The following is a 27,522-nucleotide window of genomic DNA, read 5'->3' on the forward strand; positions in this document are numbered from 1 at the left end:
TTTGTAGGATGTTGGCTATTAGAAGATGTTTGAATATTACATGGAAAAAAAAAAGAGCACACATTTGCATGAATATGGTCATTTATGTACCATCAGAAGTGTTATCATTGATTGTTGGTGTAATAAGGAAAGCCTTTATATTAACAGTTTCTCTCTTTTGGACTTACCAATGTGGTAGGGCCCACACCCGAGAACCATGATGCCCTTGTCTTTAAATTCCAGATCATGCTCCTGATGGACAGGATCAATAAAAACCTTGTTAATAACACACTCGGATCTTTCCATTGTATTCTTTCTTAGTTGATTATTCTCATTCTGAATGTTTTTTTTTTTCCTCAAAGAAATGTATTTTAGTCATAGTATAAATAAATACATCATGCTTCTATGATGTATGTTTTTTTTCTTTGGTTGGTCGAGACCACATACCAGTCCATTATAAGTACAGTACAGGTAGTTGGTCATTGCTGGATACTCTGCAGCCAAGGTGTCGATCTGAGGGACAAGATCAGAAGAGACAAAAAAAAAAAAAGGAGTTGGATTAATTCAGATGTAGAAAAATATAGTTTCATATGTGATCACGCATTTACTAAAAATCAGTCATGAACTATATAGAAGTTTTAAAAGGTTTCAGAAAGTCATATTCTTATTGCCCAGAAACATTCAGAACAAAGTTTAAACTAAGTGTGTGCGTGCGGGTGACTCTTTAACTAGGATCTCATGGTATTGCAAATAAAAAGCAAAAACAGGGCAACAGCTTGCACAGTAAATAAAGTGTCTAACTAATTGAGAGACCAAAAACACGTCTTTAGTTTCTTGTGACTCGTCTTTTTGACAAAGCTTTCTTCAGCAGTAAGGAAAAGTTGCCCATAAATGTTGAGTTCTGCTCAATGTTAGTGCCTGTAACTCACAGTTGGATCATTCAGCAGATAGACTTCTAGACCTTTGACTCAGAAATAACAATCTGAGCCTAACAGACACCTCTGCACCTCTTTACTCGTAGGACATCGACATGAGTGGCCAAACAAAGCTTCTCCGTCTCAGTTGGTACGAGTGTATTGATCAGTGACAGTCTGTGAATGGCGTCCGTCAGCAGGACACCCTGTTGTGAACGCTCACCTGTTTGACCCAGGGTTTGATGCCGTGCGTGAGCCTCAGCTCTCTGGCTGCTCTCTCAGTGGAGCCCAGGATCTGACCGATCTGCCGGTCTGAGAAGCCATCCTGCTTGGCCCTCAGCAGCAGATCTTTGGGCACTGCGTCACCACTGTATGGAGAGACAACAATGAGGAACCGATGAATACAGCTGAGCATTCACGACCCCACACTAATTCAAGCACTTAGAGCCCATAACATGATTACTCATTTATGAAGGGAATTAATACAGACATTGACTTATTTAGACAATAGACAAGGATGTTTCACTGTAGTAGTTTGAAATCTGTAATCTTAAATTTAGTACCAAAACCAAATCTGTTAGACTCACTGGACTTCTGGCAAAATATTGTATCTACCTTTAACCTTAATCATTGGATCTCACCAATTGAAGCTAATACTGACATGGATGGGGCAGAAGGACGAGTGAGTTTATTTTGAAAGGTTTTGCTTTCCTGTGTATTTTCAAATACAATGAAAAAGAAACGGTAACCCAAAAGGCCAGCTGTGACTGACCCAGAACAACGACAACAAGAAACCTCGTACTGGGCAACACTCAACTCAACCTTTGAGTTACTGAAATCGGTGATCGGGATTTGTGAGCGGCATGATCGTTTTGAAAGACGTCACGTGGATTGATGAAGATAACTTCAGCTGTAAGTTTGAATTTTACGTACAGCTTTCAAAACTGTTTGGCTGTATCTTTTTTTTTTTTTTCTCCTCTCAGCGAGCTTGCCAACAATGCATCCGAAATTCAGAGTACATGGAGAGCCTGTAACTTCTACCCGTGTATTTAGATTTGGTTATTAAAACTACACGTGTGCATGTTTACTACTTCTACTACGATGCGAGAGGTTCCGTTAGCTTTTAAGTTTATTTATTATTATTATTATTATTATTTATTATTATTTAAGAAGCATTTGTTAGATAGTGCACACCTAATGTTCTCCTGATAAAGACACGCTGATTAAACTGATCTTCTCTTGTAACTCGCTTAGAAGAAAGCACCCGGTGTGATATTCCTTAAACTCCAGGGAGAAACACAGCCAATACTTTTTTTTTTTGGTCCTGGATAAACCACACATTTCTCTCCCAGCTCCTTATCTGATTTATTTATGACCTCGTAGCGCAACAATATTGGAAATGTCAAGTGTGTTCAAACTCCCACTGCACCGAGCTGTGCTGAGAAATAACAAGAAAACGACAAGAAAAAAAAAGAAAAAAAAAAAGAAGAGAGCAGAAGTCCCGAGTACGAATCAGAGGAAGGAAAGAGATTTGATCTGGCAGCTTGGTTCACTTTCAAATAAACCTCTTTGGAAGAAGAGTAGAAAGTCAGAGGGCAATCCATTCCATTAACATGTGACATCCAGTGTTTTATGTTCCCATTCCTGTGAGTCCTTAAGTTTCTTGATGAACTTAGCATGTGCTTTGGTTTGGTCGAAGCCCAAAGAGATGTATAGTTCCTAGTTCTACCCCTCGGGTCTCCTCCCAATTGTGTCCAGAAGACCTCCAGAGGCAGGCGACCAGGAGACATCTGAATCAGAAAGCTGTACCACCTCAACTGGCCGGTTTCAGTGAGAAGGATCAGCAGCTCTACTCCGAGCTCCCCGGCTATCTGGAAGGCTAAGACTATCCAGCTTTGTATCCACCATCAGCTCAGCCATTGTCCAGTCCAAAACAGCACAGCAAACCATCCTCTTCAAAACAGCCAGAGAGGAGGACAAGAATACAAAAGAGGGCCCGACAGGACAGCTCACAACGCCCAGAGAATGGTAGCTGTTGGTCACCATGGGGAAACGGATCCAGTCATCACGCTCGGACCAGACCGAGTCAGAAACATCAAGACAGGTGGGTTCAAGCCTGCAGCTCCCCGGGTGGAGCAGACGGAGGAGGCCATGGAGATGAAGAAAGCCAGACGCGCTGACCTCGTCGAAGATTGCCACAGACGAGGTTGGAGGACAGGAGAGGCAAGGGCGTCAAAAAGACAGCAGAGAGGGCCTGAGGGTGGCTGCGGAGTCACGGAGGAATGCTACTCAAGTCGAGGTCTGATCAGCTTCAGTTGGGTCACCAGGGTGAAGGTGTCTGATGTTTATTTACTTTTCAAAATATTTTCATTGAGTTTTAGAAGAAAAAAAAAAGTTTAAAAAAAAAAAGGCACCAGGGATGGGCCGACTCATTCCACGCTGCAAAACAGACCTTTAAGTATCGAAAAAAGAGTTTCTTTCGCTAAGTCGTAGTTCTCAGATGGTTGATTTTAAAAAAAAAAGAAGAAAAAAAAAAGCATCTATCTCGGGACAACACCTTTCCTCTGCCAAATCTGAAGAGTTGAGTCAGATTGTGGAGCGATTAAAAAGAAAAAAAGGCAGTTGGATGCAAACGGAGTTCTGAGTGTGTGATGTTTCAAGACACGACACATCCAACAATCCCAGGATGCATCACTGATACCGTGTCCGAGTGCATCATAGGAGGTAACGTGACAATTCAAATACAACAACCCTCCTGGTTTTTGTTCCTGTGTTTTTTTTTTCCCACAGAAGTTCTGGACTCTAGTCTTACCTTTAAATATTTACTGTTTTTGTAAAAGTTTCTTGATGATAACATTTGTTATAAATGGGGATTAAACTAATTAAAATGGCATGATTGAATTTAAAGAAGTGAAAGTTAGCCATCTCAATCAAAAGGCTTCAGTTCTTACTAAAGCATGACTGGAGAAGCTGCAGCGCCGTTGCTCACACTTTACAATAACGGCGGCGCGGCAGAGCCCGACGCCCACCTGTACTCAGCTCTACGCTCCATCAGTCCGGCAGCAGCCTACTGTCGTGTGCCCATCTCAATGTCCCCTGCTTCAGAGGCTGCGGAGACTTTAACAGCCTTCCATGTGTCAGCCAGTTGCAGTGGGCGCCCACCAGACAGCCCGCCATTAATTATTGAACAGCAGAGTCAAAAGGTTGCAAAGCGAGTAACCTGTGGCTGTGCCAGGAAAATTCACAGCGGCTGTCCAGGTAAGAGCCGGAGGGCAAAGAAAGAGAGAGAGCGACGTGGCCGAGAGGAGGCAAACCACCGGAGAGAGAGAGAGAGAGAGAGAGAGAGAGAGAGAGAGAGAGAGAGAGAGAGAGAGAGAGAGAGAGAGAGAGAAAGAAAAGAGAGGACGTGAAGAGACTCGGGTTCATTTGATCTGTGAAGATTACAAACGTTCTTAGTAAGGAATATTCATACATGTTTATCCATTTGTAATCACAGAGGCTGTCAGGCTGAAAGCCTTTCAAGGGGAGAAGTGGGAAGACGGGCTTTAAAATTCAAAAGTTGCTGCGCGAAGGAGTGTGTGGTGCATCTGAAGACGTGTTAAGTCTGAGAGCCTGCAGAGCTCAAGTACAACTTCGGGGGAAGCAGCTCTGCGAAGGCAAAAAAAAAAAGTAACTTATAGCTTAAGAGAACACAAAAAAAACAAAAACAAAACAAAAAAACAATGGGAGAATAATCGGAACATATTTAACGTATTCAACCAATGCTGTTACGTTTCTTGAGCACTGGATAAAACTTAGCAGTAACACAAGTTTTAATTAGGGAATGGTTTTAGATTTGCTCATTTTATAATAATAAATTTTATTTGTAGCGCACCTTACATTTAAAAGAAAATCTCAAGGTGCTACAAGTAGGCCTAGCATAAAACCATTAAAACAATAGCAAGCGTCACAATTAAAATCAGGCAGAGTTAAGAACCTGAGCATAAAACAAGATCTAAGAGCAGTGATTTTTTTTTTTTTTTTTTTTTTATGAAAAAGTTCTTGTAAAAAGAAAGGTTTTCAGGTCCTTTTCACTGAAAGGACTCTGCTGTCCTTCTCTCCTCAAAGAAACCTTTGGTCATTTTATGCAGGAAAGCAATTTTTCTTCCAAAAGCGTTGGGGAATAAAATGCTTCCACGGACGGTTTACCCACAAACCAAGAAATCAATGTTAGGCCAGTAAAAAACAAGCACGGTCCTACGTCGTGTTGAACTCTTGAATAGTAAATTAAGAGCGCCTGAATTTACTTGCAAATAACGTGAATGTGTAAAAACATAACACATGGTTACTTCTTGACAAAAGTGCGAGTGTGTGTGCAAAGTGTGACCTTTTGAAGTTTTGCAGGTGCTTCTCCATGTTCGTTATTCTCTGGAGTTTGTGGAGGAACCACTTGTCTATGGACGTCAGCTGGTGGATTTGATCGACACTCCAGCCGCTGTGAAGGGACTTTAAAGTGGAGACATGACAGAACCGGGGGGGGTTAGATATACCACACAGTAACATCAGGCACATGTTCCTCACAAACAGGACTCAGCGTTTCAAATGATATCGTTGATCGGCTGTTTGGAGCTGAAAAATATTTCTTAAAAATCTCAGTGTCAGTTTTCTTTACTGGTCACGTTCTGTATCTGAGGGGACAAAAACATTGTAACTGTGAGGAGGAAAAATAAATAAGTGTTCGACCTGTAGAAATTATGTGTTAACACATGTCTATTTCTGAATGCAGCAGCTTGTCCCTTTGTCGTCTTGTGCTTAGGGAAGTGCTGCTCCTCTTTCATCTGTTTCCATGATATTAAACAGACTGAACGAAACGCAGATTGTCTCCCCCCCTCGCCACATGGGAACATATCTGAAAGCTTCACTTGTATAACAGGCCATCAAACACTTGTTAGAGCATATGTGCTTTTCAAATATTAAAACTCAAGAGCATCTATTCGTCCAGATTTTTAAATTCAAAGACGACAGCTGCACGCGCAGGTCGACCATGGACGCATTTTACCCTACGTGTCGTGTCTCTCTTTTTTTTTTAATAGTCGTTATTGTGTAACACTTCAGAATGTGTTGTTAATGTGAAAACATCCGTCCATACCTTGGCTATGGAGAAGATGCGGGTGATTGAAGGCACGGCCAGCTCCTGTTCAAGGTCCTGGGTTTCAGCCCAGGCTTTCATGAGCGGCAGGCGAGGCATGAAGCCGTCGACCGATGGGTGACACATCCTCAGGGCTTTCTGCACGCTCTCCTCAAAGGTCCGGCCTACGGCCATCACCTGAATTTAGCAGAGGAAAAAGAAATGACAGGATATGAATGGTCTGTCTGAGTATTTATTTTTTTTTAACAAGGAGGAGTGTTGATCAACGGATTCCTTTGGCACCTCTCCGACGCTCTTCATGGCGCTGCCTATTTCTTGCGACATGCCCTGAAAGCGGTCGAGGTCCCAGCGAGGGATCTTGGTGACGATGTAGTCTAGACTGGGCTCGAAGCAGGCCGTGGTCTTCTCCGATACGGCGTTCTTGATTTCAGGCAGGGGGATTCCCAGGGCCAGCTTGGCGGCGACGAACGCCAAGGGATACCTGTGAGACAAGAGGCAAGGAGACCAACGTCAACAACGGTGACGTTTCTGCACCAAAAATCAGCATCACTACTCCGATCACACGACACACAGTGACGGGTTTTGATCAGAGGCGCTTTGATGGAATTGACTCGGGTTACTGTTGAGGCCAGAAGGCTGCGATAATCATTTCATTTTCAAGATGCACTATCCAACGAGCATGCATCACCACTTGACTTCTTCCTGTGCTGTTGCATGCAGTCATTTGAAACATGTACATCCCAAGAGAATTTTTTTTTTTTTTTTTTTTGCGAAAGGACACTTCAACACATGGATAGAGGAGAAATCAAATCCCCCAAATACTTACAAGTGAGACCCCAAGCAGCGGTCATCCCTTATGATGGCTTTAAAAAATAAATAAATAAAATAAAAAAAGGTAAAAAAAATAATCTGAAATTAAACCAGATCTAAAAATGACGACTTGATGCTTCGGAGACTTTTCACTCAGTGAGGAAGCTTCCACAGCGTTGAACTGAATCCATGTCTGGAGAAAGATGCTGCAGGACGGATTTGAATGTCTTGTTGAAGTCTTTGGAGTACGATTTTTTTTTTCTTTCAAGTTTAATTACCAGTACATGAATTTAATCTGAACCGTTTTTACCTTCTTTTTTTTCCCCCATACTTTGACAATTGAATGCTTATATTAGTTTCTCTTTTTTTTTTTTGGCCTTGAGCGAGAGTGTGAGATGAAATATGAAGCAAACAGTCTGATAGTGTAACCAGACTTCAGTGTGTTGAGGACTGGAGCCTCTGCTTTATCAGTCGAGCTAAACCAGCAAACCCCCCCCCCCCCCCCCAAAAAAAAATAAATCTTTAAAGCACAGAAATCCTGAGCTCAAAAATGGGTCTTCACTTCAGAGCAGTTTGAATAAGATACTGTTGAACCACAAAACCAGAAGACAGCTTTGTGCTCATTATGGTCTGAAGTGGGTTGTCATGATACAAGAACTTAAAATGTGTGTATGATCCTGGTAAAGATCAAACAATGGTTTAGAATACAACGGGATTCAAACTAGGAGTTCTACACACCAAGCTATTTCTCGTTTTTAAGGACTGAAAATTGCAGGCAATCTCCTGCACACCCAAAACACTGCCAATAAAGCGGAGACAAGACATCGTATTTTGGAAAGCTTTGGTGCTTTTTGATTCTATCAGCCATGTAAATCACAGATTGTCTAGTTTTAAAGACAAAAACAAAAAAAAAGTGACAACCTTAGTCTTAACAGGAAATTGTCTTTTGTCATTTTTTTTTCTTTTTGGTCATGCCTGATGACTCGTCTCTCTGTGGAAAACAACCCTTTAATTAGAATCCGTAAACTATTGTTCTCAGTAGATAAACTACAGATGCAGATCTCTGATAAACTAAATGCAATATCCATAAAGATACAACCAGTGGAAAACAATTGCAATGCTTTGTCCAGCCACTAGGGGGAGCAGTGTTTGATAAAACAGAAAAAGCTCATTTAGTTGCAAATTGTTGCATCAGCATTTTCTCAACCCTGCCACGTGTGGGACTTCTGTGAGTGCACATGTATTCCCCCTCACCCAGTGGCTTTGGAAGCCAGCGCAGAGCTTCTGGAGAGCCGGGCGTTGACCTCAATGATGCAGTATTTCAGGGAGGACGGGTGTAAGGCATACTGGATGTTGCATTCGCCGACAATGCCAAGGTGACGCACCACTTTGATGGCCGTCTCCCGGAGCATGTGGTACTCCTCGTTGGACAACGTCTGGCTCGGTGCCACCACGATGGAGTCACCTGATGAGAAAAAAAAAAAAAAAAAAAAAAGGTGAGAAACAAAGAATGGCTTCAAACACGACTTGAACTTTACCCATAAACATCAGAGATGAAGAGATTTAAGAGAATAAGAGGCAGAAGATTGTTTCATGAATACTTCACATCACAAAGCAACAAAAAGCCTGATTTGTCATTTGAATTGGGAGAGACATTTAAGCAGTGAATGCAATGTTTCACCCTGCTGTTGTTAAGCAGTGCTGTGCATTGTTCATCATTTTAATTACAAAAAAAAAAAATCAAAGCTAATTTATTTTGAAGTGTATTCTGTATTTTTCCTGAACAGCATGCATGCAAGTTATCTTTTGTTAATACAGAAAAAAAAAGCATCAAGGTGCAGAGTATAGATTCTTTTTTTTTTTTTTTTTATGAACACTTTTGTAATCATCCACTGAAATTTAAAGGAAAACACTCGTTCAGGATTTCAGCTGAACACAACGTCTAAACTTTTCTCTCTTAAATATTGATCCCCAAGACGGTGTATTTACTTAAGAAAAAAAAACAGAAAAACACTTATAAAAAAAGGCAGGCAGAAAATAATAAAAGGAAGGAATAGCTGAAAAGAAAACTGAAAAGCGGAGCACAGCAGTTCTAGGCTGAAGAGTGATTTTTGGTACCTGTGTGGATGCCCAGCGGGTCAAAGTTCTCCATGTTGCAGACGGTCACGCAGTTATCGGCCACGTCTCTCACCACCTCATATTCCACCTCCTTCCAGCCCAGCAGAGACTTCTCCACCAGGATCTGGCTGCTCATGGCCAGAGCCTAAAGGACGCAGCACAGAGATCATCTTTATGTTGATTATCCTGAATCTAAAGAAAGCCCTGTTTCCACCCAGCCGTTCGGTTCAGTTTGGTTCCCCAAAACTCGAGAATGCTACCAAAAGAAGTCCGTTCTTCTTGAATGTATCGATGAACCAATAACAGGTTACACTGTGTTGGGCTGCTGTGATGACTCCGCAATCTCCATCTGGCTGTGGAAGGTAAATAAGATCAGGGTTTCCTGTACCGTACTGTTCCTGTAACTGAACTGAACCAAATCAGACTGTGCATGATGGAAACCGGGCTCAACCGTCTCGTCCACACAAGGAGGAGTCTTTTTTTTTCTGAACATACAGGAGACACAACGGAGGGACGAATGGACACAGAACTGTAAACTGCAGCACCACCAACCATCTCTCATCAAGACGTTTAAGAGCCCGGTCACACTTGGCCGTCTGTGTTGGATAGAACGTCCTCATTACAGCACCTGAATTTTGTGCTTTATGTTATTATGATGCGTGTTCAATTTACAAACAGGCGGAGGGAGAAAAAAAAGAAAAAGAAAAAGAAAAAAGGACAGTCGAATCCATGTCTGCAACATCAGAGAACAACACAGAGAGCTGACGAACTGCAAGTTTGTCCTCGTGTGTTTTTAACAGACAAACGCAACTATCTTCATCAATAAAGCCGACGACAGAGAGGTACAGACAGAAGGGTTAACTCAGGATTGCCAAAGACCCCCTTGTGAAACCTTCTCCCGTGAATCCTCCCGTCTCCATCCTGCACTTGATCATTATCACAGAAGCATGCCAGCGAGCGTTCGTGGCTGAGAAAGATCCGTCATTGAAACGCGCAGATGGAAAATATTAAGACTTTGATATGAAAAGGTAAGAGGAGAAGAAAACATGCGGCGGGGCTTTAAAAAGACTGCATCGATCTCCACCCGTGTGCCACAGACGCTTCATTTTGCACTCTTTGATCACAGATTATAAACCAGCCAGCACAAAAGGATGTTCCTTAGCAACAGCAAAACTATTCTCTGTTGGCGGAGCTGCAAAGAAACATTTGTAGGCCCTTTGAAAGCTCTTTATCTTTCTTTCAGGTACATGCTGTAAACATGGATTAAGAAAAAAATAGATTTAACCTGCGTGATGAATTATGTGTCAAGAAAAGAACAAGGTCAAAGAATGACTACTTTGGCCTGATGCCAGCAGTACTGTCATGACGCTGCGGCATGTTTTGTCGGACCTTGTGTGCCGTTTCCTCCAGCTTTTCTTTGTTGGAGCAGAGACCGGAGCCCAGACCTCCCAGAGCGTACGCCGAGCGCAACATCACCGGGTAGCCGATCTTCTCCGCGGCTTCCAAGGCATCAGATACCTAACGTGTGTGCACACAAAAAGCTTGAGATTAGTGCGAGGCCACCACTGTTACAGAATGAGTGTACACTATGTTTACGTTTTTTCTTGTTTTTTTTTTTTTTATAAATACTGGTTGACTTGAAAGTGTACACCTTTTATGTTGTTTTTCTTTTTTTTTTAAAAACTGAACTTTATTGATCCCTTTGGGATGACTCCCTCAGGGAAATGTAGGTTTCCAGCAGCAAATAAGACAATAAAATGTAGCAGGTAACAGAAAATAACAATATAAAGAATAAGATCAAATAAATATTAGAACACTCTCCGTTGGAAAAAAGAAAGAAAGAAAAAAACCCCAAAAAAACATTTAGTTCCTTACCGACTCCACAGCGATACTGGGTGCGATGTTTTCATTGATCTCCATGAGTTTGTCAGCAAACAGCTGTCTGTCCTCCGTGGCCATGATGGACTGCACTGGCGTTCCGAGAACTTTCACTCCATACTTCTCAAGGACGCCACGCTGGAATAATTCAACTCCTGAAACCACCATCACCCCCAAAATCCACACAGACGCACGGTTAGCCAGTCAGTTGAAACATTTCTTGGTGATTTTATGAAGGAAAAGGGAGAATTAATAATAAGACAGGAGGGAGCCATCCATTTGTCTCTATGTGATCTCCACAGATGACAGAACAGCAAAGGCAGCGTTTAAACGCGTGTGTGCGTGTCTCACCGCAATTGAGCGCCGTTTGTCCTCCCATGGAGAGCAGGATGCCGTCAGGTCGCTCGATTTTGATGACCTCAGTTACGAAATCCGGAGTGACGGGGAGGAAGTAGACCGAGTCGGCCTGCTTGGTGCCGACCTCGTTGGTTTGAACAGAGGCTATGTTTGGGTTCATGAGCACCGTTTTCAGGTTCTCCTCCTGCAGAACAATCCACACCATGAACGGTTACTGTGATGGAACTCGACGGCGTGACGTAAAAGGAATGAGAAACCTCAGCTTTCCGTCACTTTCTACATGGGGCAAACGATTCATCAGGTGTATCGTCTTTGTAACAGTTATTCGGTGCGTCGTATGGGAAAGAGAGGGATCTAAGACTTTCGACAGGTTTGTTTGTGGGTTACATGGAAGTTTGCCGTCTCATACCTTCATGGCCTTCACAGCTTGAGATCCAGAGTAGTCGAACTCTCCAGCCTGGCCGATAGAAAGACCACCAGAGCCCAGGACGAGCACCTTTGAAACCTGCAAGGACACGCGTGGAAAACCACACACACACACAAGCTCAAATCAACGGTGCACCAACCAACCACAAGTTCTCTCTCTCTCCCTCTGCTTTAATATCTTATTACTGCTTGTCACTATCTCTATATTCAAGTTACTAACCTCTCCTTTTTCTGGGAGCTCCTGAGCTCTCTTAGATGAGACGGCCTGCCCAAACACCCCCCCCCCCATCCTATCCCACCCTTCTTTCTTGTCCCATCCCATTTCAAGCCCAGCACAGTTTAGCAGATGGCTGTTCCGTCATGAGCTCGGGTCTGCTGAAGTTTTCTGCCTGTTAAAAAGGAAGTTTTTTCTTGCCACGCTATGACGGATTAAGCTGGGCTCTTGTAGTATAGCCATAAGTAAGGTCCTTTACCTGCTTTTTGTAAACATAACGATGAGCATGGTCTCGTTACCTGCTCTTTTGTTAATGTTAACAGACAAACAGTAAGGTCCTTTACCTGCTTTTGTAAAGTGTCTCGAGATAATGCCTGTTATGAATTGACTAGAGCTGCAGCTATCGAATATTTTAGTAATCGAGTATTCTATCGAATATCCCGTCGATTAATCGAGTAATCAAATAAATCCTACTTTTGCTTAATTAATCTCTGTCTGCTCCTGCAGCGCGTGCATTCAGCACGCTCACAGACTACAGAGACCATAGACGCGTCTATGACAGAGACTGTGAGAGGGCGTTGCTATCGTTATGTTAGCTGCAAACACGGAGAGAGTGAACGGAGAAAAGCCGACCGTTTGACCGGATCAAGTGTTCCCGACTGGGTCGTATGGATCACGGATCAACTGTGTGCTGACTAAAAGTTAAAAGGGGCATGCCGCGCTCGCGTGTGCACGCGTGTGCGTGTTGAAGTGTCTGTGAGTCAGAGAGAGGAGCAGGTAGCTGCAGCTACAATAAACGTGTTTTATACTCATACCAAAGTTTTGATGACGCAAAAAAAAAAACTTAACGAAGCCTCGAGGCAGCGAAAATTCCTCGATGAATTTTTGTAATCGAATTATTCAAGTTATTCGAGGAATCGTTTCAGCTCTAGAATTGACGCTATACAAATAATGATTGATTGATGTGCAATGTTTTTTTTCTGCAAAGGAAGCTACTTGATACAGTTTCTAATAAGACTCAGAAGCTTCAAAGAGTTAAAGAAGTCCTGTGCGGGTCCAGACACACCTAGGACTCCGTGTTCACTGTTTAAAAATGTAAACCAGCTGAACCTGTGTGTGCTTTCACTTCTTTACATACCTTGGCTTTAGGCGGAATGGAGGGTTTCTTCGGCATGACTGACACTAAGTTTGCATCCTTTCCTTTCTTGATCAGGGATATGAAGGCATCGAAGAGAAACTGTAAAAAAAAGAAAAAAAGAAAAGAAAATCTTCATAACCACGCTGTAATGATGGCTTGTTTTGTTCTGAGCAGAAACATTATACTTGTAGTGACTGAGAGACTTTTGGGATCTTTGAGTAGTCTGGGATGTTTTTTTCTGCAATAAAATCTACTGAAGAAGGACACAGAGGAACAAACAGCCAACTTCACTCTTTATGGATTACATTTTGTAGAAAGAAAAAAAAAAAAAGACTTGGAATGATGAGATTTCTAAAGGCCACCTCTTAGGGAAATGATATCACACCTTTTTTGTCCTTACAAACAATTAAAAGAAGTCTGATATAGAGCAGTGCAGTGCCCCCCCCCCAATCTCAGATTTGAAACCACCTCCTTAAATTATTTGAATCAGATTTGGAAAAATGGTGGTGGGTGGTGGGTGTCAGTGACTCCAGGTTGGGGGAGGAGGGGGATGGGGTGACTCAGGAGGAAGATGACCTGGTTGGGGTTCGAGGGGATAAGGGTGTGATTTTTTTTTTTTTTTTGGGGGGGGGGGGGGGTTTGGGAACCCCAAAACTTCATAGAGCATCAAGGAAACCCCATCAAGTTCCTGAAATGACTGTGAGCATCATTGTAAAGACAAAAAGTCAAATGGTGGAATAAAATTCAAGGACCCCGGTGGTAGGGAGGAATTCTCCAGCTGTCAACTCTCTGGTTCCATGCTCTCTGCCTGCCATGTGGGACACACACGCTGTTACACACAATCATCACTGCTGGGTTTTAAGGCAGGGACAGGCAGGCAGTGGTCATCCTAAAACAGCTGCAGCCCCCCCCCCCTCCCGGGTGTCTCCAAACATCAGGAACGACAGATGAGTACACCTTCCACTGACGGTGCGGCACTAACGGTTTCACTACACCTGTCCCGTTTCAGTTAAATTAACTTCTATGTTGAAAGCAAAGTGTTGATTTTACCTCCGTGTCTGTCGGACCCCCTTTAGCCTCGGGGTGGAACTGGGCAGTGAAAACCGGTTTGGTGTTGTGCATGATGCCCTGAAAAATATGGAGAGGTTCTTTTAGCAAAGTGAAATCAACCCAACAATATTCTGAATTTCAATGTTTAGCATTTCACAAACTATTCAGTCCTTTTTTCTGTATAAAAAAAAAAAAAAAATCCAAACCGTCTTTCACTTGATCGACGACATTTACAACAACCGCTCCTGTCAATCAAAATGCTATGTTGTCCACGCACTAAAACTGAGCGATCACTCTTGATTCCAAAATTGTACCTCATTGGTGCCATCATTTGCATTGATGAACAGTGGGCTCCATGCTGGCGGCAAAGACTTGCTGTCAATGCCATAGCCGTGGTTCTGCGCTGTAATGAAGGCCTGGTTCGTCATCACATTCAGGACAGGCTGGTTCTGACCTCTGGGGGAACACAAACAAACAGTTCAACATCTCTTTAACCAAATTCAAGCTTGTGATAGTGCAGTGATAACCATGTGGAACGTAAACAGTCATAATGTAAGTGTCTAAGTGGAAGCAATGAAAGGCTCTTTGTTTTGTTTTGTGCATGAGACTGCACACTGTGAACAAAGCTAGGTTCACAATACTGCGGCTGTTCAAATGTTGCATGAGAAATGATACACTACTATCATCGCATTTTTGTGAGAAAAGGTAAATAACTTTGGGACGGCTTTAGTCGATGGAAATATGCGAGACGGACCGAACTGAACCGCTTGGTGTTGTGCCTCTGATATGTTTTGCCGTTCGGGAGTTTACCTGTTGCCCATTGGTAGTTTATAGGACTTTGCTCCTGCAGCCAAAGCAGTGATCTGGTTTCCCATACAGATCCCAAACACTGGCTGGGGACGATCACTGTCGAGTACCTTCACAGGACGGAGCAAAAGAAATGATATTCAGTGGGTGAGGATCAGCAGACATCATATCAAACAGACACCAAGCCTGTTCAATCTATATCATAATAAAGTAATAAAATAATAACAAAAATAACAAATTCCTAAATTTATATTCTAAAGTTGACTTTTGATAAACGACTAATAAAGTGATGAGTAACAAATGAGTATGTTTACGTCAAATTCGACTTAGAGACTTCGACTGGACTTTATTGATCCTTTTGGGATGACTCTCTCAAGGAAATTTAGGTTCCAGCAGCATATACAATAAACTGTAGCAGGTAACAAAAAAAGTAACAATATAAAGAATAAGATAGAATAAATAATAGAACACTCTTCCGTTGGAAAAAATATACAAAAAATATGCATGGAAGAAGCAGAAAAAAATATATATACAAAAAAGGCTATAGACGATTATTATTGCGATTATTGCACTTTGGTAGAGATTATTGCACATACAAGTGAAAGTGTCCATGTGTTATTGCACAGTGAGGGTAGAAGGAAAGACGCTCCGACTCCTACCCCTCTGTCCCGTGTACTCTAGTCCTTCCCCTAAGTGAGGAGTTGTAGAGCGTGATGGCATGATGGACAAAGGAGTTCTTAAGTTTGTTGGTTCTGCACTTGAGAAGGAGCGGTCTCTCACTGAACCGGCTCCTCTGGTTACTGTTTACTGGTTAATTCAAGTTTAAAGATTGACGTCTTTTGAAAAGAATTCAACATCAAGCTGTGAAAGTAGATTGTTTTTTGTCTGGCACTTTAAACTCTGTAGAGACAGTCAAGCAGCACCAGGAGCCTACCTTGCGGACGTTCTGGACGAGCGTCTTGGCTAGAGACGGATCTCCTGGCCCGTTGGAGATGAACAGGCCATCGTACTCGAGACTCATCAAGTCCTGATCCCAGGGGACGAGGTGGACCTCTGCACCCCTCTGGACACAGACACACAAAGTTTGATTCTTTCTGCTGGAATTCAATTGTTTTACAGAGGATGTAGATTAAGCATCACTAGCATTTTCTTATCGTTAAATACACAATAGAAAGTCATGTAGTTGTAAATGCTGGTTGTGCCCTCGAAGGGAAGACAACACACACAAAGATCTGACAACACTTTGTAGCCAAAACGTCAATACAGTCACCGGAACTCATTAACAAGAATTTAACACAAGTTTGTAGACTCACGTCTCTTGAAGAATGCCGATATTGATATCAGTGTTTACAATACAATGATATAAAACATGAGTTTTTGATTGGTCCTCCAAACTACCAAACCCCACCACAAAAGAACAACACAGTATAATGAACAAAAAGGTGAAACATCAAATCAACTACTTCCACCTAAAGATTATGTACATTTTTTATTTTCCTCTAATTCCTTAGAACGTTCATACAGGCCGATGGGAGCAGACATTTCAACCTTTAAACGACCCAAACAAGGAGAGAAAGGATCTTATATTTTATCAACAGGCAAAGCTGCAGGCTGCTTTTTGTGACTCCGTTATTATTAGAGCCCAACCAATGAATTGACTGGCAGACAATATCGGCTAATTTTATAACAGGGTTTTTTAATGCAGCTTGTTACATGCAACTTTACCTTCTCATGTTTTCTAGGTCAGGCTGCGGAAAAGTGTGTCATTGAGTTTAGTTATTTGCTATATTTTTGCAGAACCCCCCCCCCTTCTCCTCAATTTGGGTTGCATCATAAACACATCTTTTTGAAATTTAAATTATTTTTTTCCAAACCCCTGGTTCCATTCTCACCTTGACCAGCAGGCGAATGATGTTATGTTTGATGCCACAATCCACAGCCACCACTTTGATCGGGTTTCCTTTTCCAAACACTTTGGTTTCCTGGAGGATAAAAAAAGAAAATCTACTGAACGCCATTCAAGGATATGCAGAAAAAATCTATTTTGGCAATCTTGATGTAATAAAGACATACACTATTTGGTCATGCTAAATATTACAGTTAGCGGCTTTTACCTTTGTTGAGACTTCTGCTACCAGGTTCTTCTGGTTGGGGTCGGATATCTCGATCGGCTCCCCATCGAATTCGATTTTCCCCAGAACAGTGCCCTGAAGAAAAATCATGTGTACATTACCAGTGAGCGATCAACTGATGTATTTCTAACTGATGAGCAGTTCAGACCTTTGGGGTCTACAGTACCTTGTCTCTGATGACCTTGGTCAGCATTCGGGTGTCTATTCCATACAGTGCAGGAACCTTTAAAGCAGGAAAACCATTTGAAGATTCACTAACAGCTGAGACCTCTCCTTTGTTGGTTATTACGAGTTACTGAATTATTCCAATCTCTTACCTTCTCTTCTTGTAGCCATTTTCCCAAAGACTTCACAGAGTTCCAGTGGCTGTACTCGTGGCTGTAGTCTTGAACCAGAAGACCAGATACCTAAAAACACAAATCATGAAAAAAATCAAAGTCACAAAAGGGTCCACTGCTGTTGTTTTAATCAAGATTATTCGAAAGTGCATTTTTATGAACTATATTTAAGTTCCCTGTTCAGATCCAACCTTCAATTTTGTAAATTCCTGTTTAATCCCATAGATTCCCATTAATTCCCATGGAAAGTTTAAAAATTCCCAGAATTTTGCAACCCTCGTAGCTATCCAGTGTTGTTTTAACAAAGATACAAACAAACACAATAGTCTAAAGTACTTTGAGTGAAAAGTTTCATCATAAAGCTAACATGCTGGTATAATGTTGACCATGCAAACAGCCAATAGTGACAGCCACTGATGTAAGAATTGCTCATAATGACTTCACATAAGTTACTGCTAAGGGTGCAAGTAGTGTCATTTGTTTCCATTTATTGAGTGATTAACCAAAATACAGAACATGCTGCAATGTTGACAACAGCTGAGGAGTTCTCATGACATATCACCAGATCCTTTTTTGGGAGACATTTGGGTCAAAGTGAAGCAGAGTCATTCCTTTCATCAAAACTCATAGCTAAATTGTGGTCGATTAAGTCATTTTGTGCAACAACTGTCAGACTAACAGCCTTTACTTTTGGGCTCTGATGTTTTGTTACTTTAATGAACGATGAAACTGGGGGGAAAAAAACTTTTATGGGAAAATCATGTAGACGAGGATGAAAACTGAGAAACTGTAAAGATTCAAAATCTTGATGTTGAGGGTCAAGAGTAGGACAAAATGTGATACAACCAACAAGCAGTTGGTCATCATGTGACACAACACAACCAATGACCAATACTGGTTTAATGGCTGAAGATTTAGAAACAATGGAAACCCCTCTGTGATGATGGATCCAGATGAGGATACAGGCTGAAACTTAAATACAACATTGTACCATCTCTTTGTTAGACAGGAGGTCTGCTGAACGGTGTTTCTGTAAAATGTGTTAAGGGTTCAGTGAAAGAGGAGTAATAAGATGTATGCCAACTCATTGGTGGCTTTAGTTCCTGGAAATGTTCAGCTGTCCTCAGGGCCTTTTCAGGCTGTTCCCTGAGACTGAAGGCAATTCAACAACCTCAGCCATTGTTTTGGCAGAGGTGGCGTCTCCGACCCCTCATCTCTGAGGAAAGCCCCTTCTCATTGTTACTCTTGACATCTGCAATCATGGTAGACTCAGACTGATCATCATGATTGCCTCAAGGCCGATGAGGATGTTCTCTTGGTTCAGAACCTCCTGGCTTAAGGTGAGCCAGCCCTTAAGGAGGTAGTTTATTGTGGCAATTCAGCCATATACATAAACATATAACCCAGCGGCATGGGTCTGCAAGACTTTCACAGCTGCCCCCCAGGGTAGGACCTCTGATGTAGACCAACAGCTTTAGTCATGTTTCCCTCGAACGGTTCAGTTCAGTTTGTCTCGGGACGGCACATGTTTTGAGGCGTTTCCATAGTCTGAAGCCGGGAGAGATTCCCAAATTACCCACCTGTACCGTCTTACTTTTTGGGACCCTTCTGTTGGGGTGCCAAGAATATCGATCCAGCCCTGTACAGATCCATACCGGACCGCTCGGTGGAAACAGGGCTGTAGTGAGTTGAAGGTTCAAAATCAACGTCTCAGCTCCAGAAAACAATGTCTGTCAGAGAGTTTTAGAGACTAGCTAAGTGGCTGGAACATTGCAACCCAACACATGAGTGGGCAAGGACTTTTAATAAAAGTTCCAAGTAGCATACTGTTGCATTGAAGTGTTTTCCTGTCTGCTGGTATTTCATTTCGAAGAGAAAGCTATCGCTTTTGAAAATGAAGCAGGTGGTTTCGAGGAGAGGGGGGGGCACCCCATATGCTGCCCTGATTGATGACTTAAGGAGTACTGCAAAGCGTAAAGGGTCTTCAGCTGCCATGGGTTCCTCAGAAAGGCTTGACATAAGGCCACAGATCACAAGCTTCCTTATCTGTGTCGTCCATAGACTCAACAACACAATGGTACTGCACAGCCGTTTATTGTCTCTGCCATTTGCACTACAACGCACTACCTCACTTTTAACTTAATCTGTATTCTGTTTATATTGTTAATCTTTTAATTGTATCTACATCCTGCTTCCATGGTGCAATATTCACAAGTGCCCTTCTCTGTTGATTTTCGTTCGTTATTTGTTGTCCCAAATGTCTTTAGTTAAGTTTTGCTGCTAAGAATTAGTTTTTATAGTATAGTATATTATAGGGATTTTCGTCAGATAGTCGGATACAGCCATAAAACTCTGGATTTCTCCATGATGAAAGCTATCAGTGTATCTTTGTGTACCCGCGTGCTTGCGTTCGTGCATGAAGCGTACCGTGCCCAAGCCCACCTCTCCAAAGTGTGTCAAAGCTGAGGAAGTGTATAGTCCAACTGCTCAACCCCCCCCCCCCCCCCATCAAGTCGTCAAACCGTACCTGCATGGAGAAGCTGTGTTGAGGACCAGCTCAGATGATGTTTCCCGCAATAAGCGTTAATCTTATTTTAGCGTTTGCGCAGCTGCCAATCACCTGAACCAGAGTGTGATGGTGTCAATTGGATTTTTCCCCCTTAACAATTTGGGTCTGCTTAAAGCTTTGATGAAAATTTGAACACCAAATGTTTGTTTTTTTTAAGGGACTTTTGTAAAAATGTGAATGGACTGGAGCAGTCATACTGTCCAAACGAACTGGACTTTAGGGTTGAAGCATGATTTGGCACAGTATGGATGGCCAGTTTGACGGCACCCTAATACGAAACATGATGTAATCCTGAGTTGTAGCCACAAAGGTCTTTTACCTCTCTTTTTCTTCAGTGGCACTCAGCAGTAGGACTCTGCTGTGAAAACCTTTACAAGAATACGTAACTGACCCATAGCTGAATAAATCTGAATCGTAACAGAAGACAAGAAGAAAATGAAAGTTGCCGAGGGCGAAGGTCCATGTTTGTTGTCGGTTTGAAACTATTTCCAGGAGTGTTAGGAGCTGAAGAAGAAAAACATCTTGCCGTGGGGTGAAGGTTTGCTCGAGGACAGCAGGAACATCTGAAAAGTCCCAGCCAGGATATTTGCTCCATTGCCTCTGAACCCTGACTTAATGCAATCAGGCAATGCCTGTAGAGGAGCATTCCCAACACTAAGGCCCCGTTTACACGGAGACGCTGTGACAGTAAAACGAAACAGTTGAGTATCGGATTGGCCTTTCGTTCACACGCCGTCGGTGTTTCACGGGGGTGAAAACGCAAGCTTTTGAATTCGACCTCCAGGGTGGAGCGAAACTGATGGGGGGGGCTCAGTTGGTAGAGTCACCGTCTCTCAACCGGAAGGTCGAGGGTTCGATCCCCAGCTTCTGCGAGCAACATGTCCGATGTGTCCTTGGGCAAGACACTTAACCCTGAATTGCTCCCCCTGTGTATGCAGTTCGCTGCTCCTGTGGTCGAACGCTTGGTGCGCTAATTACCCCACGGGGTAAAGAAAAGAAGGAAAAAAAAGCCATGTGAACGAAACGGAGCGAACTCTCTGGCTGCGATGACCTAACCACACCTCCCCCCATACATTTGGACATGCGCAGTATTCGAGAACAAACAACAATGGCAGCGGATTCACTTGTGCCATGTGCTTCAGCAGCTATTCGCGGTGTATAGTCTCTTAAAACAGAACCTTGATATGATACATCGTGTGTGTCGCCGCCGAAAGAGCATCGAACACTTGCGGAAAATAGTTCAACCTTTCCCAAAGCGCAGGGCGACCATAAGCAGCATTTGGGTAAGACTTGGGAGAACTAGCCGCTAAAGAGGATGTTGTGGAGGAAGTGGTTGTACTGGTGAGTGTCGCGCGTGTCGCGTAGTTAAGTTCCACTGCCCACTACTGGCCGGGCGCGAGAACTATATCGTTTTCACTCAGGCAAGACCTGCCGTGTAGACGGTCTGTACTTCGAATTCGGATTGGGGTCGTTTCAATGCGTTTCTGTCACAGCGTCTCCGTGTAAACGGGGCCTAAGAGCCAACAGGGGCCTGGATTCATTTGTTAACCTTCTCAATATTTCTACAAAACCCATATCTAGTGTTGTCAGAGTTGGCTTCTGAAAAATCTTGTGGCCACCTGAGGACCCTAAGCATGGTGATAAGGATATAACATACTTTGTCTCCAAATGTGGTTAGCTTTGACAAAGAGCTTCTCTGACAACTCTTTGAAGGTAGACGACATAAACGTGATAAAGCAGTCTCAGAAGTTGTTGCTACAGATCATTTGCTGGATCATAAGCCCTGTGTTGGCCGGACGAACTGTCTCCCAAGACTACTGTCTTTTTGAGTAACTCTGTGCGTTTCCACCAAATCTACCAGGGTAGCAATGTATTTCTGGGGTAGAAGTTTATCCGTAACAAAATCCCTACTAGGGGTATGTACTTTCATTCAGCCCCTGCAGTGCTGACTGGCTCTGATTGGTCAGTCACAGCAGGGTGTTAGGTCACCCACTGCGTTTAAAAGACTGCAGCTAAAGCCCATTGTTTTCACACTACCTTTATTTGAATCAAGGTTTGACTGTTATAATTATCTAAAAAACACACATTATTTATTAGACTAAGTATGACTTTAAGAAAAAATTAACAAGCAAACGATAGAAGATGTTTAATCTGGATTTAAAACATTTACAGTTTAATCTCTTCAACTTGTTTCGTTTCATTTGAAGTGTATTTAAAGTTTTTAACTCGTTCATGGAGATAAAACTACTTGGTGTGACTTGTAAAGAAATAATCCACATTTATGTTTGTATTGTTTCAATAAAATAATGAGGGATTTGTGTACTTTTTTTTATTATCCATTAAAAACATTGTTAAATAAAATATATATTCCAACTTTGGGGACTGAAGATATTTTTTAGAAATACAATTTCAAGATTATCCCTACACAGAGCTCGCATTATCAAAATAACAATCTTGTGTTCTAAAGTTTAAATCATGAACTTAATCATAAACTTAGTCATCATCACTAAAAAATATTTTACCTCAATATTAACTAAGAAATTCATTCTGGGGGGGTAATTTTATTTCTCTTCCTAAAAAGTGGGTTTTGGCGAAATGAGGCAAGTGAGATATCCAGTGTACACATTGTGTGTGGAGTGGGGTCGTTTCGATGTGTTTCTGTCACAGCGTCTCCATGTAAACGGGGCCTTTGTTTAGAGTCTTCTTTCCTTTAATGACACTTAACACAGCACTCCCGTCTCTTCCATTGTTAATCACCGAAGTCATTTGCAAAGTAACACAGCCGGACTTGCATAAACTTTCCAGAACTTCAGGCAACAGTGGAAACACTGACCTGCATGGGCCACAGGAACCCTTTTATTTCCTTGAGGAGAAGTCCCTGAACTGTTTCGCTCTGGTGGTCTCTGGTTGAAACGAGGCTTTAAAGCAGTGCTGACTTCTGTTCAGTTGCTCAATCAAATTATCAAATTGGCATTTTACACTTGAAGCAAAGTTAAGCTTCAATGATGGATGAATAACAAACTTCATAACTTCATCTGTTGCTGTGGATGTGTACTGAGACAGGCCTAGGTTGATACGTCTGTGATAGGCTGTGTGATGGGTTACACAAAGAGCAATAATGCAGTTCAAACTCAACACCGTTTTATTACAACAACAAAAAAAAAAAATTGGTAAACTGCAACCATAATACGCAAGGTCAATCATAAAACTGCGATGTCTGTATTATAAAAATGTGGAATCATGGACGCACAAACTGAGAATTTCAACTAAAACCTGTTTTGATGTTTAATGGTCTTCAGTTTAAACCAATGGCTGTTATTTCCAAAGTATCTGTAGCTTTGGAAAAATGAAACTCCCAAAAATCTTGGCTCAGTTTCCTACCTGAATGTGATCTGACTCCACATGTTTTCGTAGACCCAACTCGTCCAGCTCATGGGTGTTCGGTACCCCATAGTTTCCCACAATAGGGTAGGTCAGAGTCAGGATCTGACCTCTGTAACTTGGGTCAGTCAGGGCCTCAGGATATCTAAAGAGCGGGAAACAACAGGAAAATGATGCCATGTTATCATGATGCTGTGATAAAGGACATTTATGGTAAATCATGTTAAAAGCAAAGAAACGCACTGTAGGATCATCAAGTCTAAAGCTCAAATCCAGGTTGAAATTCTATATTTGAGTATCTTCAAATCTGACCAGCACTGTGTTGAAGATCAGCATTGTGTCTGAAACATTGACTTCCGTCAGCATGTCTCCTTCTTACCCCACTAAGCCAGTATTGAAGACCAGTTCCCCAGCGGCAGAGCCATCATGCCCAAAGGAATAACCTTTCATCCTGGTGCCATCCTCCAAGACCAGGTGGGCTTTCTGGGCCTGGGAGTTCAAATGGATAAATCAAATGATGGAAGAAAATCCAGATGAATGAAATTTCTTCTTGTGAAGCAAGTTTTAATCAATCTTTTATTTGTATAGCATCCATTCGTAGCAAGTGTTACCTTAAGACCACATTAGAAAAAGCAGGAAAAAGACCTTACTCTTTGACAATTAATGTTACAAAAGAGCAGGTAAAAGGACTAAGCTTTTTGTTATGTCACAAAAACTCAAATCAACAGATTGGTTCACACTGCACTTGAAGTGATGGGAGTGAGGGAGCACCCCACTCTTCAAACAATATTTGAGGGAACAGTACTTAGACAGGCCAAGAAAATAGCTGCAGACCCTTCTCATGTCTTGAATTCCGAGTATGAATTGCTACCCTCAGGCAGACGTTACAGAGTTCAAGCTAAAAATAAGAAAAGATATTTGAACAGGTATAAATTTTCATTTATCCGTTTCTCTGTTGAACTCAGGCCGTAAGTAGAGGTTTCTGTTCCTGTAAAGGAATGCCATGTATGTATGTATGCACTTTATTGCACTGTCAGCACTTGTATGCTATGCACTGTTTTACTGTATTTTTCTATTCTGTCGTGTTATGCAGCAGCCTGTACGTCCAAGGCAAATTTCCTTCGGGACTAAATAAAGAAATCTTGAATCTTGAATCCAGTAAAAAGATGTTTGGAAACACCAGAGACAAAACTTCGGGGAAGACTGTGGGAACTTCATGCTGAAAGTGCAGGACAAAGTGAATTGTTGTTCTGTTCTGAAAATGCTGAGACTGCCAGATCTATTCTTTTGTGTTGGGATGGTTTTGGGGGGGGGGGGGGGGGGGGTCAGCGGTGGAAAAAGTTTGTGTGACACACTGACCCTATGAACCTATGGCTTTTATGAAAATGTTGTTCCCCCCCCCCTCACAAAGTAGTTTAGTTCGATATTCAAACAAATTGTGTCAAATGTTGACGTTTTCAGGCTCTAAATTAGCAAAAGGAATCCTGTAAAATAACAAGGTTTGAACCGACACTTGACTTTCAGAAACTCTAAGCACAACACGTGTGTGTGAGCTCTTCCTTTTCTTTGTAACAGGGATGTAGACGGGGTAAGATGCGTGAGATGTTGCAATAGGGGCGTACCCCAAATATGATGCAATTCTCCCCGTGTCATGCATAATGCCAAAAAAAATCCAGAAGACAAAAATGCTTTAAATAATCTGAGACGGCAGTTTAAAGGTCTCGCAAACTGAGGGAGAATTATTTGTAATATACATTTACTATATATGTTTTTGGGGCTGGGACAGGCATCAGGTTCACGAGTGAGCATTAGCTCCAAATTGCGTTTAAATATTAGGTCGATTACTGCAGTCTTGACGTTTAAAACGAGAATAGCCCTTAAACAAAGTGACAAACACATTTGAATTAATCAAATGTAGCCACGTATCAATTCGGCGTACAGCAAGAATCCTAGAAATACCTTTTATTTAATAGTTTTCCTACTTTTGACAACTAGCTCTCGCATATGTTTCACCTGCCTTCCACCATGCTAATGCTGCTAGCCAGATAAGGCCATCACAACTATCAGCATACTAAAGCACAAATTAAATACTTCAGATGACAAATGATAGTGTTGGACCTATGCCGAATATATGAGAAGGTCCCGATGCTTTAAAAAGGCGGAGAAATAATCGTATATGTGTTTGTACATGTATATATAGGTAAGAAATCTTAGACTTTGTGGATTTTTCTGAGGAATTCGGCCTAGAGTCGAGAGGCATGCTGCGACGTTAGCACTCCAGTGGTAGCACTTTCGAGTCCTGACAAAGTTAGTTTCCTTCTTTAACCAATGACAACAAGTGTTTCAAGACACACGTCGGTTTCTTACCTTCACACTAAAAAGTTTCGTAGTCTGATGTCTAAGCCAGGCCGACGTGTTCCCAACTCTTCTGCCAACCACTGCTCCATGCCTCAGAGATTTAACTGCGCTGTAAGCTAGCAAGATTTTTGTCATATTAGCCTGTTTTTGTGAAGAAGCACAGACTCAGATGCACGGTGGCCGGATTTAAAAACAGTACAATAAAAAAAACAAAGTGATGGAGGGCTAGCTCTGTAACTACGAGTAAAAGTAACAATTGAATGAATGAGTTATAGGTTGCCCCTCGTGTCCTTACAGACAGTTCAACTGACCGCTTGAAAAGTTGACACTGATTGGCTGATCTGACGTTGTCATTCTCAGTGGATAAAGCGCCACGTGTTTTCATTGGTTCTTGGCTCAACGCCTTCTTTTTTGTCAATTTAACCCTTAAATGGGCAGAGACACGGTAATATAAACATTTTGGAAACTCAATTAATTGCTGTTTTGTATTGTATCGGGGCTAAAATAACACTGTTTCATGATTCTTTAAAAAAAAAAATCTCAAATTAAGAGTCTGTATCCAGGATATATCGTCCACTTAGAGTATAATTCAACATTTCTCTCCTTTTAAAACTTCTTGTAACAACTTTTAAAACATTTTTTAAGACAAAAGGTGGAGAGATTGCACTGTATGTTAGTGAGAGTTGGTGTAATCCCGGCCTCGTTAGCTGTTGAAATGCACCCCTATTACCTGCCCATGTGTGCCATAGTTGTAGCTGTTTACATCCCACCATCAGCTGATACGGAGTGATATGCGAGTGATGCCATTCACTCTATAGTTTCAAAGCTTCAAACAAAGCATCCAAATGCTTTTGTAGCCTTTACTGGGAACTTTAATTCTGTGACAATGGATGTTACACCACTCACCTTTGATCAGTATGTTAACTGTCCAACAAGAGAAAATAAAACACTGGACCTTCTATATGCTAACGTTAAAGAAGCATAGGCTTACAGTGCACTGCTGTTCCCCCCTGGGCAGGTCAGATCCAAACCTGGTCCTGCTGACGCCAGTATATCCCTCTGATTCAAAGGCAGAGGGAAAGGCAGCCTGTGACCACAAGGACTGTTAGAAGGTGGCCACAGGAGGGTAACTGCTCTGAGTCCACAGGGATGTACACTCTTTCAGCCACATCAACAACGTGACTAACTGCATCACAGAATACATTAAATTCTGTAAAAACACTGCTTTACCTGTCCGGACTAACAAACCCTGGATTACCAGTGACCTAAAAGCCATTCTCAACAAGAATGCTGAGGGAGTGCTTGAACTTGTACATAAGAAAGCTGGAGGCCAAACTCCAGCAGAAAAATGTGAGAGATTTGTGGAATGAGAGAGAGAAATGAGAATGAGAGACATCACTGGTTTCGAGGGGAGGGAAAGGCAACCTGCAGGCAGCCCGGAGAGGGCGAATGAACTAAACTTATTTTTTATCCAGTTTACTTCAGAGCCTTCAGCGGCCCCTCTTACCACAAACAACCCTACAGGAACCCCCAGTCCTTGACAACTCCCAGCTTCCACATGTACTTTCTCCCCTTCCCCCCTAACACCCCATGGTGAATTGCTTCACCCCCACCTGACTCTAACAACTGGCCAGGTTAAGAGACAGCTGGAGAAACTCCACCAAGGCTCCAGGCCCTGACGGCATTATGGGTTCTGAGGACCAGCCAGCTGTCTGTGATACTGTAACACCTCTTCAATCTGAGTCTGAGCCAAGAGAGGCTACCAGTGCTCTGGAAGTGCTTGGTTCCTGGTTCCAAAGAAGACGATGCCATCTGACCTCAATGACTATTGACCAGTAGCTCTCACATCTCATTTGATGAAGGTGTTGGAGAAGCTTGTTTTCCGCAGGTGAAACCATCTCTGTACACTCTGCAATTTACGAGCC

At 42.3% G+C, this 27,522-nt stretch overlaps 1 protein-coding gene across 1 annotated transcript in view; it reads right to left on the reverse strand.

Annotated features, from left to right (window-relative positions):
- Positions 1 to 25,935, reverse strand: part of cps1 (carbamoyl-phosphate synthase 1, mitochondrial) — a 52,343-nt gene extending 26,408 nt beyond the window's left edge. Inside the window, exons 1-24 of the mRNA XM_079357750.1 lie at positions 25,607 to 25,935; positions 23,619 to 23,728; positions 23,240 to 23,384; positions 17,269 to 17,358; positions 17,118 to 17,174; positions 16,934 to 17,026; positions 16,712 to 16,801; positions 15,754 to 15,882; positions 14,823 to 14,929; positions 14,327 to 14,468; positions 14,013 to 14,090; positions 12,963 to 13,061; positions 11,594 to 11,689; positions 11,179 to 11,368; positions 10,825 to 10,982; positions 10,339 to 10,467; positions 8,950 to 9,094; positions 8,086 to 8,296; positions 6,304 to 6,502; positions 6,022 to 6,198; positions 5,260 to 5,378; positions 1,117 to 1,261; positions 427 to 492; positions 168 to 231 (exon numbers count right to left, since the gene is read on the reverse strand). Of these exons, the coding sequence (XP_079213876.1) occupies positions 168 to 231; positions 427 to 492; positions 1,117 to 1,261; positions 5,260 to 5,378; positions 6,022 to 6,198; positions 6,304 to 6,502; positions 8,086 to 8,296; positions 8,950 to 9,094; positions 10,339 to 10,467; positions 10,825 to 10,982; positions 11,179 to 11,368; positions 11,594 to 11,689; positions 12,963 to 13,061; positions 14,013 to 14,090; positions 14,327 to 14,468; positions 14,823 to 14,929; positions 15,754 to 15,882; positions 16,712 to 16,801; positions 16,934 to 17,026; positions 17,118 to 17,174; positions 17,269 to 17,358; positions 23,240 to 23,384; positions 23,619 to 23,728; positions 25,607 to 25,732 (2,965 nt within the window). The 5' untranslated portion in view covers positions 25,733 to 25,935. The remainder of the gene's footprint in view (positions 1 to 167; positions 232 to 426; positions 493 to 1,116; positions 1,262 to 5,259; positions 5,379 to 6,021; positions 6,199 to 6,303; positions 6,503 to 8,085; positions 8,297 to 8,949; positions 9,095 to 10,338; positions 10,468 to 10,824; positions 10,983 to 11,178; positions 11,369 to 11,593; positions 11,690 to 12,962; positions 13,062 to 14,012; positions 14,091 to 14,326; positions 14,469 to 14,822; positions 14,930 to 15,753; positions 15,883 to 16,711; positions 16,802 to 16,933; positions 17,027 to 17,117; positions 17,175 to 17,268; positions 17,359 to 23,239; positions 23,385 to 23,618; positions 23,729 to 25,606) is intronic.
- Positions 25,936 to 27,522: the final 1,587 nt, after the last annotated feature.

This window comes from Symphodus melops (assembly GCF_947650265.1).
Source record: "Symphodus melops genome assembly, chromosome: 12".
NCBI lineage: Eukaryota > Metazoa > Chordata > Actinopteri > Labriformes > Labridae > Symphodus > Symphodus melops.